We start from the raw sequence: 12624 nt of genomic DNA, 5'->3' as shown, positions 1-12624 counted from the left end.
TATATATATATATATATATATATATATATATATATATATATATACACATATATATGTATATATATCTATAACAATTCCAATTCGTGATGTAATCTGAGGAGGAGCGAGCTGCTGGATCCATTTTAATCGAGTGTACGTACGAGCACAGTAAAGGATTATCGTGACTTCGTGACGTTGGTTGACTACGGGGACGAAATTCGAGGGAACTTTTCGTGAATCAGACAAACAGTCGCGTCCCATTGGGACCGATAAACTACTTTCGCCAAAATTCGCGTGTATTCGTTTTGAAGAAAATGGCTCGCATACGCGTGCTGTTGAGCGCGGATGTTTTGCACGAAAAAATAATCAGTGTGATACCTTTCATCTTCTTAATTTGAGCAAATCTTATATTTTGCGAACTTCTGTTCGCACGTCTTATGACGCATTTATTTTTTCCATGAATATTTATTTATTGCACGTGTTGTATTTTATTCTTTTATTCACGTTTTTTTCTTTTCTCTAAACTCTTTTTTCTATATATTATTTCATATATTATAATTTTTTTCTAAATTGTTTTATATACTTTATTATTTTATCTTTCCACACACACACACACACACACTTGTTGGTCGAGAAGGGAAATCTCTTCTTATATTACACGGGCAATGAGAAGCGATCGATACGCGAGTCTCGCCTGAGGAAACGTTTGTTTCCTTTTTTTCTGAAAATCATACAACTCAGACGTCATTGATTACACGAGAATATCGTTACGGCGGCGAGTGAGACTCCGAGAGAGTCCGAATTAACATCGGTTGTTTTGCGATTGCGACCAAAAATCACTGACGGTTGCATCGAACGAGAACCGTTGACCCGAAACGACGGATGGAATCTTTGCGGATCATACGCGAAGGTTACCGCCGATGAGGGAACAACGAGAAGGCGAGGAGAAAAACGCTCGTCGATGATTTTTGTGTGCAACACGATTCGATGACGGCTTTGACCTAAAGCGCGACACGGGGGACCCCGATAAAGGTGTCGTCTCACCCGAGTCACCGTCATTAGGAGTTCGATCACTCATTTATCATTGCGGGACTGACCTTAGACCTTACAACGTTGTGTACGCATTACCTCGCGCTCGATTGAAGATCCGCGCGTGGTCGAGCCGTGACTAGTTGTCCGTGGCGAAAACAACGCGTACATAGGTAAGATTAATTCGATAGATCGGCCGTGACACTTCTCCGTCGTTAATCGTTCAAGACGCGACTCCAAATCGATTTTGACTCGCCATCGCGAAACTGCTGCTGAGGCAGCGGTAGAAAATGATGAGAGGAAGCTCGGCTGTACTATCGAATGGATCGCGAAGATGAAACGTCTTCGCAAAACGGAAATCTGTTGTTACAATTAAAGGAACTCTATTGGCTCAGAAAATCTCCTAGCCGACATAATATATGGACAGAACCAGTTCTCTATATCAGTTTCCTTTACTCGTTACAGTGACTAAGTTTCGGCGTCGATTAAAGTTGACGATTGTGTCTAACAAAATTTGATATTACAGCACGGCAGATTTGTTAGTACAGAAAAACAATTCTCTGCCAGAACCAATGGAAACGTGGAACCCAGAATTCTCAACAATATAATATTCGAGATATTCTAATTAGTCTCTTTGAAATGCGGAAAAACATGAATGGACTTTATCGTAGGAAATAATTAGTTGCCCTGTAAATAAAAACTTGTTCCAGGCGGAAATTAACGACTACTCATGCGAAATCCATTGACAAGTCAGGCCTGTTCAGCTTGTAAAAGTCGAAGTTTATCTGCCCGATAAACTTGTGTGGATTTGCTGAATCGACATTTCTTTCAGTGAATTCGCACACGCGGGGATTTCTCCCGTTGCCACGTTGCTTCCCACGGAGACTGCATAAACTCTCGGAGGGTACCGACATGCCCCGCGTGTTAATTCCGAAACTGCATGCACGGCTGCCAGAAGTTCTATAATGATACACTATACAGGATAATAGAGATAGAAATAGAGAGAGAGAGAGAGAGAGAGAAAGACAGATATATGTGTACGCAGTTACACGTCGATGTCTGATACGTTGGCACGCGCGGATATCGGATGGATTTCGTGTTTTATCTAGGAATGATATCTCACTGACGTTCGTTCGTATACGCCACGTAATATTCCGCGCGTAACTCTCACGCGCGGCCGTTTTAACCCTTTCGGTGCACCCCTGTTGCACCACACAACGGATATCAATTTTCATCCCGGTTGCCGTGCCATCGCAACACTGTGGTCTTGTCCGAATATCAACGAGCAACATTCTATTCTGGTATTATACCGAGACTGATTATCGAATATGAATTGCGTTACGCACCCTTTCGATACTCTCTAAACGTCGAATCCTTGATATTTCGCTGAAAATTAAATGTTCCTATCTTGAATGAAATCATTTCCTTTTCAAGACATTTTGCGGGACTTGAAATGTGGGGAAGAAGTGTGTTTTATATTACATGAAGAGACAGAGTCGCTTTCCTCATCGCGTAATTATGTCCTCATTTATGCAGAGAGCTATCGCTCTCGCTCTCGCGCGTGCGTTATTCGGAACGCGAATGTTGTGCGTACACTGGAAAAATATCGGTGTTGCTTAACGTGTATATTTTAATTAAAGTATCAGTCGCAGTTGTGTGCGGCTTCGTCACTTTTGCCGATAGTCCGTTTGGCGCGAAATTTATGTGTTCGGAGATAATACACGTGTTTATCTTGTGACGCATTTTAGAACTTGTATTGTTATGAACTGTGTGGAACGGTACGTGACTATTCTATTTCCTTGTCTTTCCCTCTTTTTCTCTTCTTCGATTGATCGATCCAGTTTGATATCTATTCTTGATCTTATCATTAATATTAATATTATTATGATAATGATACTGTTACGATATTGATATAATCTAAATTTATATATATATATATATATATATATATATATATATATATAGGCGATTAAAATAGTTTTGGAAACTACTTTAAGATTATTTACAAATTCTCAAATATTAATCTCTTGGAATCATATCTCAGGCATGCAATATGATGCTTTTGTTCTCTTTGCGTGTAAATAGTTCCGCGCAAATATCAAATAGTTTTCTTTTATTATTTTAAAAAGTGAAATTTAAATTAAATTTTTTTAACCTGTATCCTCCAAAAAAATTTATCCTCAATCGATCAAACGTGGTAAGAGATTTCCAATTGAGAAATCACTCTATCTTCGAGAATTTGGAGATATTTTAGTTTTTTTATTTCAAATCAGACTGTTCCCCGTAATATCTTAAAAATATCTGTATACATTATGATAATTTCCCATATTGTATTTTAATCAACGTGTCGCGGTAACATCAATGGTATCGATAATGAAAGTACCACGAGCATAAGGATAACAAGAAAAGATAATTGGCTTACGACGGAAACGCGACTTCACGAGCGTCTGCTTTCGAGCGCGCGGTTTCATATCGGAGTCCACAGAACGGTATTACAGGACTGATCACTTTTTACGGCGATGACAGTCCATGAGGAGCAGAGCGGGAGAGCGGGCACCGATTTCCATGCGCCCGTTGCGCGTCGTCACGCTATACAACGGCCGTAACGAAGTGCAGGTCTAGTCGAATATTCGTGAAATAAATCAGTCCGATTGCCGGCCTCCTAATCTACGGTGTGCACGACGAGGAGCACCGGTCGTAATCTTAATGGGGCATAAAACAGCCATTACAGATGGCCCGCCGGGCGACAACACGCTGTAAATAATGTACGGCGCTTCGGCATGCATCGGCGAACGTTAGCGCATCTCTCGCGCCCGCAGGCCGAGATAACTGTGCTTTCCTTCTTGGGCGTTGCATCCTTTCGGCCACGTGCGTGCGTGCGTGCGTGCGCGCGCGTTCGTTGTGTGTGCGTGCGTGCAAAGGGCGCATTCGGACCTGTGAGAGTAGGTCTGCTTAGGATTTTCTTTTGACACCATCTCGGTGTCGCGTGAACGTGCGAAGATAGTGATAGAATTGGTTAGTAGCCGGTCGCTTCACTGGGATAGATAAGAGCTCCTTTTAAAGTATTTCCCACTTGTGATAAGAAATCTCCCTCTTGATAATTGCAGAGGACATTATTTTCTTTGTGTCTGCAGTTTCTCTGTGGAAGAAGCGGGTCAGCTTTCAACTTTCCGAAATTGGGGAAGTCTGATCCTTGGAGCTCTTTTAAATTTAACGCCTCGACGGTTTTGTAGATGAAAATTAAAAAATGTGTGAAGTGAACAAACAAAATGGTTGAAGAGTCCTTCTCAGTCGGAAAGAAGCGTACGATTGATCCCGGGACACCTTGTATTCCCGATAATAAATTGCGCGCCTCACGAGACGTCATACGTACCTTCGTATTGCTGCCAAAAGCTGCTTGAACGCGTACACTCTCCTCTCTTCTCTCCTTTCTTTTTTGTTTATTAGCGAAAAGAGAGCCGGCGATTGTTTTTGTGTTACTCGGCCGGAGCGACGAGTGTATCAATCGCCTGTGAGATTACGTTTCTCCCCGATAATAAATTAATGTCTCGAGAAGAGTCTTGTAATTGATGCTCGCGTAGGGATGAAATCGACGTTGATTTATCGAACAAAGGATATCTCGCGCCGCGGCGCAAAGAGAAAAGACGGACCGAAAACGAGAAAGAGAGATAGCGAAGGAAGGAAGAAGGGACAAAGAGAGAGAGAGAGAGAGAATTTATCGATTTTTCGGCGAGCAAAGCGCGCACTTCCGCGACACGATTTTATTTTCGTACATCGAGTCGAAATTGATTGCTGATTATAAATATCGCGAATTTGATGACACGCACTATGCCATGTTATCGCACGAGAAAACGTAATTATCACGATCCGAAATGTTCGCACGAATATCGCAAAAGCGAGAAGAGAAAAAAGAAGAGCACCGTTAATACAATCAAAATAGCTACTCCGACGAGCTACTCAAGGATGAATATCGTCGCGAACGCGAAGATGAAAATAGCTACTTTAACAAGCTACCAAGTTGCAAACACGAATGACGAGACACGCGGTATATCACGTATTCCCGTTCACAGGATGAGATTACAACACACTTTGAAACTTCGTGTTTTTCGAAGATAACGCATCACATTTTTTCGTCAGTTGAGAAAACGGGTAAGGATTTCACGTAGATCACTGGAATTCGACTGATCCTTCGCGATAGACTCCGACTGACACCCCACGCGACGAAAACCCGAGGATAATGTATCTACATTTTGATGGGACGTTTAGTCAGCGACTGAGCGTATAACCAACAGCACGGTACGAACACTAGTCCGAGATTGTTGTCGAAAGCCGCGTTATCGCTCGTCAAGGAAGTCGTTGATACGGACGTCCTGCTTATTCACAACGATGAACATCATGAGATTCTGTGGTTACGCTCGAGACGAGAATAAACTGTCCAAAGATAGATAAGGTGTACAAAATACTGACGATAGGTCGAGATCGCGATTGAAACTGTAGAAATATCGTAGAGAAAACTTTATCAAAAAGTGTCTGATAGTTCTGTTGATTCGGACGCTCACAGGTAGGCGGAAAGAACCGTACACGAGAGAATTTTGTAGCAAAGCTTACCATAGAGTTTTGTAACCGAGGAATATATCGACATTTTGCAGTAATTCTCTTTACACTTTTATTTCATGTGTGCTACTTATTTATTATGAACTATATGAGCCATAAAAATACTTGCTATGTCTCTAGCGAAATTTACTACGTTCCTTAGCTAAGTAGATCTTACTGATATATTTATTCTTGGACTATATATTTATCATATAGACTGTATATGGATATATTTATTTTTGGATTACTGAAAATAAAACTGAGAAAAATTAATATGAAAAAAGAAAAAACTCTGATATTCTCTCAGTATACGTATATGTGTATTTTGCATTCCAGAAATGGTTTGACTACGACATCGATTCCGACGAAGAATGGGAGGAGGAAGAGCCAGGAGAGTCTCTCAAAGGGTCTGACGACGAGAAGGACGAGGAAAATCCGGAAGATAATGAATACGATGTCGATAACGAATTCATGGTACCACACGGGTAAGCGTTGTGATTGAATATCCTGAGACTGTTAATGAGAACTAAATACACGAGAAAGATTTGTCTCGAATATGCCTGGGACTTCGTCTTCGGTACTAGAGTTAAATCTGAGCTATGAGAGGAATTCGTATCATTATTAGTATTATTTTATACCGCATATGACGATTGCGATCTCCGAGTTACATAAATAAATAACCGACGCGGTTGAGTTCACGTTTAGATTCTTCGAACATCTGTGCGCGTATTGTTCTAAGAAAAGCATTTTGCAACTTAGATACTTGTCCGACGAAGAGGCGCGGGCTGACGAAGAGGAAATGGAAGATATGGTAAGTATATTATAATGATGAAAGTTGTGAGGGAGTTGCTCTCTCATGCTACAAAAGTCTTTAATGTATGGATCAGCGTGAGGCAAGTATGTCCGCCTGTTGCAGTCGCCGCAAACACAGAAGATGAAGCTGAAACTGTTGGGCGAGCAATTTGAAGCCGAAAGGAAGGTAAAGACGCACAAACTTCAGCCGAAGATAATCGGATGCGTTTGGCAAGGACCCAGCAATGGACTCCCAGATGGCGGTGAGTATATTTTACTCGCGGAACCAAAGTATTGTTCCGCTTCAGTGTAAGCAAACATTATCTCCTGTAATCATATTTACCATTTTCCTTTTTTCTTACGTGTATACGTTTTAATAACATCGAGACCTTTTTTCAGCACCTACGAAACTCCGAGAATTCGTGTCGTCGCGACAGATTTGGGTCAGCCACGTACCGATGATACTTCCGTCATCGGTGTCAACGGAGAACAACGCCGCGACGGGCGAGTGCAAAACGCCGTCGCAACAACCATCCGGCCGGAGCGCGAAGAAAAGCAAATTGCCCGACGAAACTTCGCCCAGTCTGGTTAGCGGCGAGCTGATGCGGAACTGGTTAGGATTCCGATCGGAAACGCGAGTTTCTGACTAGCGAGTGTCCGATCGCGATGTCGCCTCTGTGCCTTAGAACTGTCGTGAATTTTTCGGGATTGATCTGCCACTCATCCCCGAGGTGTTGAAAACTTTTTTATCGGTAATAGCCATCGAACAATTCCAAAACGCGCGGAACCGTTCTTTGGCTTTCTTATAAAAATTATTGAAAAGTTACAGAAAGAAAAAACAAACCTGTATCGCGTCTCTTTTGTAATTCAGCGCTTTTTTGCGATCCATAACTTGTAAAACAAGCTAATTCTATCTGGTGAAATTTTTGAAGATTCTCTTCTACATAAAGTATAGACGACGTTATAATTTACAAAATGCAGGAGAGGATCAAAATGATACTTCCAAGTAAATCGATGAGGCAAGTCTCACTTGAGAATAATATTCTCATTTCCGCTCGTCCCACATCGTAACGATTGCAAACGTTGTATTGCTAGACACGTAGACACGTTAATTTTCGATATGTATCAATTCTACTTTTTTTTATAAGATTCTTGTTGCGCTAAATGTTTACGAAATATATTTTATATCGGTGAAAAAGGTTATCCTTCTCTGTTTGCATCGCCACAGCGCGTGAGATTGACTCACCTGTGCTTCTCGTATTCGGGATCACGCTTCGTGAGAGGAAGCAAGAGAGCAGTTGTAAATACCATGCGATTTCGTACAATCTGTAGTCGTACTTATCGTAGTTTTATCATTTATACCGGGCTGTTTTTTCTCGCCGAAGTGTACTTCGGTACGAACTGTAAGATCTCAATCTGCGAATGAAATCGAAGATTGAGAGCGCCAGCATTTTCCATTGCCCGTATAGGGATCTAGTTTTCGTTTTGGAGAATACTCTGACGAGCGGTTGCACCTCACGATCGCACTCGCACTCGCACTCGCGCGCGCCGGAAAGAAGAGAGAGAAAAAAAGTAACACCGTTCGTCCGGAGAGGAAGTTTTACAGTCGGTAGTTCGGGGCCGTACCTCCGGGGTGTACCACCGGACCGCGGCATATGGCCGGAATAACGAAAGGGCGCTCCCCGAGATTGCGGCAATTATCGAGTCACGTTACGAGATCCGAGCCGTTAAGACGCGGCCGTAGAAAACTCCGAGCTGCAAAGGCCACGGACGACCGCAGCGAGAGAGTTTTATACGTGAATTACGCTAATTTGCGATGATTACTTCGTGGCGGTACCAGGAGACCCCGAGAAGCGCCGTCGTTGCGATTTGCCGGAAGGAACGCATCGTTATCGGGAGATGCTGCCGCGTATAAGCACCAATATTCGCCAATCTACGTGGAGGAGTCCCGATTATCCCACACGGGTAAAGCCGAAGGAACTTGAAGGAAAAAGAAATAATATAATAAATGTGTGCGAATAAAGATGAAATAATGAAGTAACAGATTGTTGATTAGCGATTTGTATTTATAAAGTTAAGATAATAATTCTTATACAATGAAGATGAAATATGTCATACTGTAAAGTCTTTTATTTATGCCAAATCATTAATCAAATTTAACTCTTATGAAATGAAAGCAAGAAAAACGTAATTTTCATGCATAAATATGATTTCATAATATTTTTTTAATTAACACTCTCCCCTTTTCCTCCTCAATAATACTTTCACTGTTACATTTGAATAATTCAGATCTCAAACTTTTGATTCCAAAATTCAGATGTCAAAGCTTCTTTTCTCAAAATGATCGTCTTTGACAGCAATCGTCAGACTCTTTTTTGTGTCTGCCAATTCTTTTAAGAGCATTATGACTATTCTTTATAATGATAAAATAAAAGGACGGCTGACCTACCACTAAGTAGCACTACTTGATGAAGCGAAGGTACGTCCGACTCTTTGTTTAGTCGTACCACGGCCTTGATTCCTCATTCCAGAATGTGGCGGCTCGTAGCGGGAACTTTCGAACTAATTTGCAACGTCATACGCAGAGATAACGGGCCTAATAATCTCTTGGACCTCTTATTTGCTCGCCTAGGTTTGTCACACTGCAAAGTTATATCAAGAGTTTGCTACACTGATATTGAAAACGGAGCGTGACATGGCAGGAATAACGTATTTGACATAACGAATTATTCTGTCAACTTTCCGCGATTTTGACTCGTCAAACGCGAATAACGCACCCAAATCATCGCCGAGAGTGCCGAAAATGAGTATCGCGTGTTTCTCGTGATGAAATATCGTCAGATAAGCGTCTGGAATGGATATGTCGTATAACGAGCAGTCGGATGTTCTGAGAGGAGTGTCGCTTATTCGTGATATTAATATCGATTGGAAATACGACTCTTCAATTGTTGTCTCTCGCACTGCCGAACCGTTGAAGGAGAATATTGTGTGTAAATATCATCGGGAGTAGCGAAAGTAAGTCTTGCGTGTTTGTCATTACGAGATATCGTCAAATAATCGTCCGAAATGAATTCGTTACAAAACGGGCAGTCGGGAGTTCCAAGAAAAGTATCATGTTCGTTATATGTGTTATTGCCGTAAACAAATACTTGAAGTGCTATGACAGAGTAGCCGGGACTTGAATGCTCAGTTAGTAACTGACATGATAAAACAGTTCATTTAAAACAAAATATTAACAATAACTGTCTTAGAGCTTATATTGATCCGATTCACTTCGGTCTATCCTGATGCCATCAGTGTGATTCTGTAACTCGTTAAATGTCGATAACGATAATATCACGTGCACTGTGTGTCATTACACATCTTTTTTTAGCATATGCTATACTTGGGGCCCAATTCTCGACAGTGTCGAATGAGATGCGCATGCGAAAATTTTATAATTTACGTTACGTATACTATAGATTTTCGCATGCGCATTTCATTTGCATACTGTCGAGAATTGAACCGCTGCTCAACGACAGTTAATGAGTTACAGAATCGTATCTCAGTAGGCCTATTCTGTAATTTTTACCGATAGTGTTGTTATCGTTACGTTCTCGTTGCGTAGATATAATTTCTATGAAAGAAAAGCTGCGCAACTACATATCATGTTAGTGACATTGTCGTTAAGAAGTTACAGAATAGGTCTACAAATGACAATACCAGAAAAAATCCATCACTCGCCCAAATAGCGATAAACAATTAAGACAGAACGGTTCGATTTGACCGTCCAAGTTTTCTCTTATGTATTTCAGAGAGACTTTGCATAAGACTCGTTAGAAAGCTGGAATCCTTGCGCATTCGAATATAGTGCAATCGTTCTTGATGGTTTAGATGTAGCCCATAGATTATGTTAGCTTTAGGCTTCGTTTATTTATTTTTCATGAGTGAAAAGTGGAAGTGATATCAAAATGTTTCTTATAGAATACGGATACTTTCCTCTGAGTTTCACTTAAATCAGACCAATATTGCAATAAAATGTAAAAAAAAAAAATAGGTTTAGGAATTGCCAAATAACTTAGCTATTCACGCCCAGCTCCATTAACAATGAAGAGGTTTTTCATCAAAGTTCATCATCCATTTTGACATCTTAATTCTAAATTCAAAGCTAAGTATATCACGTGGGATAAATTTCAAGTAACGATAATTATAGAACAAATGTCTAAGTAATAATCACGTAGCGTCAAATAATGGAACAAAAACAAAGAATGAGATAGCGCTCACTAATATTTTTTGCATGCAAAGCGCAATCGAAATTAAAAGAAGTACAATATCACTCTCCTAAAATCGAAATATATAACAGCTCACACAATGATTGCGTGTATTAAATCGAATACAAAGGGATACACATGTCTCATGTTCGAATAATAAATTTCCGACGATTGGAGAACGTCTTGAAAAACTGCCGCGAAGCATTGTTTCTGGGATATCGCACATTTACTGCGTGTACATGCAGTAAATTACCGTCCACCGTGTACACGAGCGGTCGGGGGAGAATGCACGGCGTAATCATCGGGTTAATTAAAATTACAACTATTTCCAGTCCCGCGAGGTAGTGGCGTGGAACCCGAGCGCTACCTCGCGAAAAGCGCGCCGCGCACGTTATTCGCCAATGCGTGAGTAATGTTTGTTAATTATTTGACAAAGTGGAAAAAATATCCGGTAAGGTCGAGAGAGAGAGAGAGAGAGAGAGAGAGAGAGAGAGAGAGAGAGAAAGAGGGAGAGGGAGAAGCGCACCCCACAAGCGCCGTGCAGTATTATAGGAATAGTAGCGAATTCAGATCCTTCTGGATATACCGAGGCACATCTCACAGTTCGATGTAGCGCGTTTAGAAAACAGCGGCCAGATGAAACGCGCTACTTTATGCGAAACAACAGCGAGGTGTATTCCTCGCTCCGTCATCACGGCAGAGCCACCGATTGCATCCGATAAACTAATAGACGCGAAAGTCCGGTCCCTACCTTCGATCCTCGCGAATTCGGAGGGGGAAGGTGAAAAGGGCGCCTTTTTGTTTCTCGACACGGTCCTGGTATGCGATCTCGCGGACGACGCGGCGGCAAGAGGTACGGAGGATGGTGGAGGTGTAGCGGGAAGCAGAAGCAGGGAGCAGAGAGGGTATGAGAGGAGGCGAAGCGGGAATAAAGTGGAGTAGACCGGAATAGAGTACAAGGTGTATGCCTAGAAGGTATAGAGAGAAAATGGTAGCCAATGGCGCTGCCTCGGCGTCGTTGCTACAGTATTGAACGTCTCCTACGTGGGGTCCAGATCTCTCGTCCTCTTTCTCTCTCCCTCCCCCTGCCCGCTGTTCTCGTCCTCTTTCTGGCTCTCTCCCTCTCTCTCCCTCTCTTCACTCTCGTTTGTATGTATCTATATATATATATATATATATATATACATATATATATATATACATATATATATATATACATATATATATATATATATATATATATATATATATATATCCCTCTCTCTTTCTCCTTCTGTCTCGCTCGCTCCTTTTTCGTCCCCTTCCTCTCACCGTTGTGCTACCCGACCTCCGTTTCCTCCTGGTCGTCCTCGTCCTCGTCCTCCACCTCCTCCTTCCCCACCCCTCCGCCGTTTCTCTTTCCTCGCTCTCTCCTCTCTTTACCTTCCCTCTATCTCTCATTCCACGTCCCCCGCTGCTCCCGCTCCTCACCGCCGCCTCCCTTCCTCTTAACCCCCTCGCTTGTCTTTCTCTCTCACTTCTACCTCCGTCTTCCTCTCGTCTTCTCGCAACCCGACGACGTCCTCCCTCCACGATCTCGTCGTAGGGTGGAGACCCTCCCTGGTCCTCCCTTCCTCGACCTCCTACGTGCCGGTGCTTCTCTTCGGCTCTCATCTCACGGGGTGGAGGTGGGAGGAGGTGGAAGAGGTGGAGGAGGAGGAGGAGGAGGAGGAGGCCTCTTGGTAACCTCTCTCCATCAGAGACGATCCGTGAGTCTGCTGCCGAGATCCGGAGTGGTGTGAGGTGGTGGCCGCCTCTATATCCTCTCATTAATATCTGACCTTAGGAGGTCCGAAACGACCCGTACGGCCGTGGCGGTCTCTCTGTCGATTCAGATTCAGAGCGACAGTCGCCACGAGAAGGTGCGCATATGTCGGTCTCATCCTCGATATCACCATTAACACGACACAATGTTCTCCCTCGAGGAACATTCGATCGGGGA

The 12624-nt window shown here is 42.5% G+C and overlaps 2 protein-coding genes across 2 annotated transcripts in view; one reads left to right on the top strand and one right to left on the bottom strand.

Annotated features, from left to right (window-relative positions):
- The window catches only part of LOC116849955 (Krueppel-like factor 7), an 11509-nt gene extending 6202 nt beyond the window's left edge, over window positions 1-5307 (bottom strand). Inside the window, exon 1 of the mRNA XM_032827665.1 lies at window positions 4382-5307. The gene's annotated coding sequence lies outside the window, so the exon portion shown is untranslated. The remainder of the gene's footprint in view (window positions 1-4381) is intronic.
- Window positions 1-8434, top strand: part of LOC116849954 (chromatin assembly factor 1 subunit A-B) — a 17384-nt gene extending 8950 nt beyond the window's left edge. Inside the window, exons 7-10 of the mRNA XM_032827663.1 lie at window positions 5938-6086; window positions 6361-6412; window positions 6518-6656; window positions 6793-8434. Of these exons, the coding sequence (XP_032683554.1) occupies window positions 5938-6086; window positions 6361-6412; window positions 6518-6656; window positions 6793-7043 (591 nt within the window). The 3' untranslated portion in view covers window positions 7044-8434. The remainder of the gene's footprint in view (window positions 1-5937; window positions 6087-6360; window positions 6413-6517; window positions 6657-6792) is intronic.
- The last annotated feature ends 4190 nt before the right edge of the window (window positions 8435-12624 follow it).

This window comes from Odontomachus brunneus, unplaced genomic scaffold, assembly GCF_010583005.1.
Source record: "Odontomachus brunneus isolate Ranch 3 - 2012 unplaced genomic scaffold, Obru_v1 Obru_scaffold_129, whole genome shotgun sequence".
NCBI classification, from domain to species: Eukaryota; Metazoa; Arthropoda; class Insecta; order Hymenoptera; family Formicidae; genus Odontomachus; species Odontomachus brunneus.
Note: the sequence above shows the minus strand (reverse complement) of the source record. Positions and strands in the feature narration are given on the sequence as shown.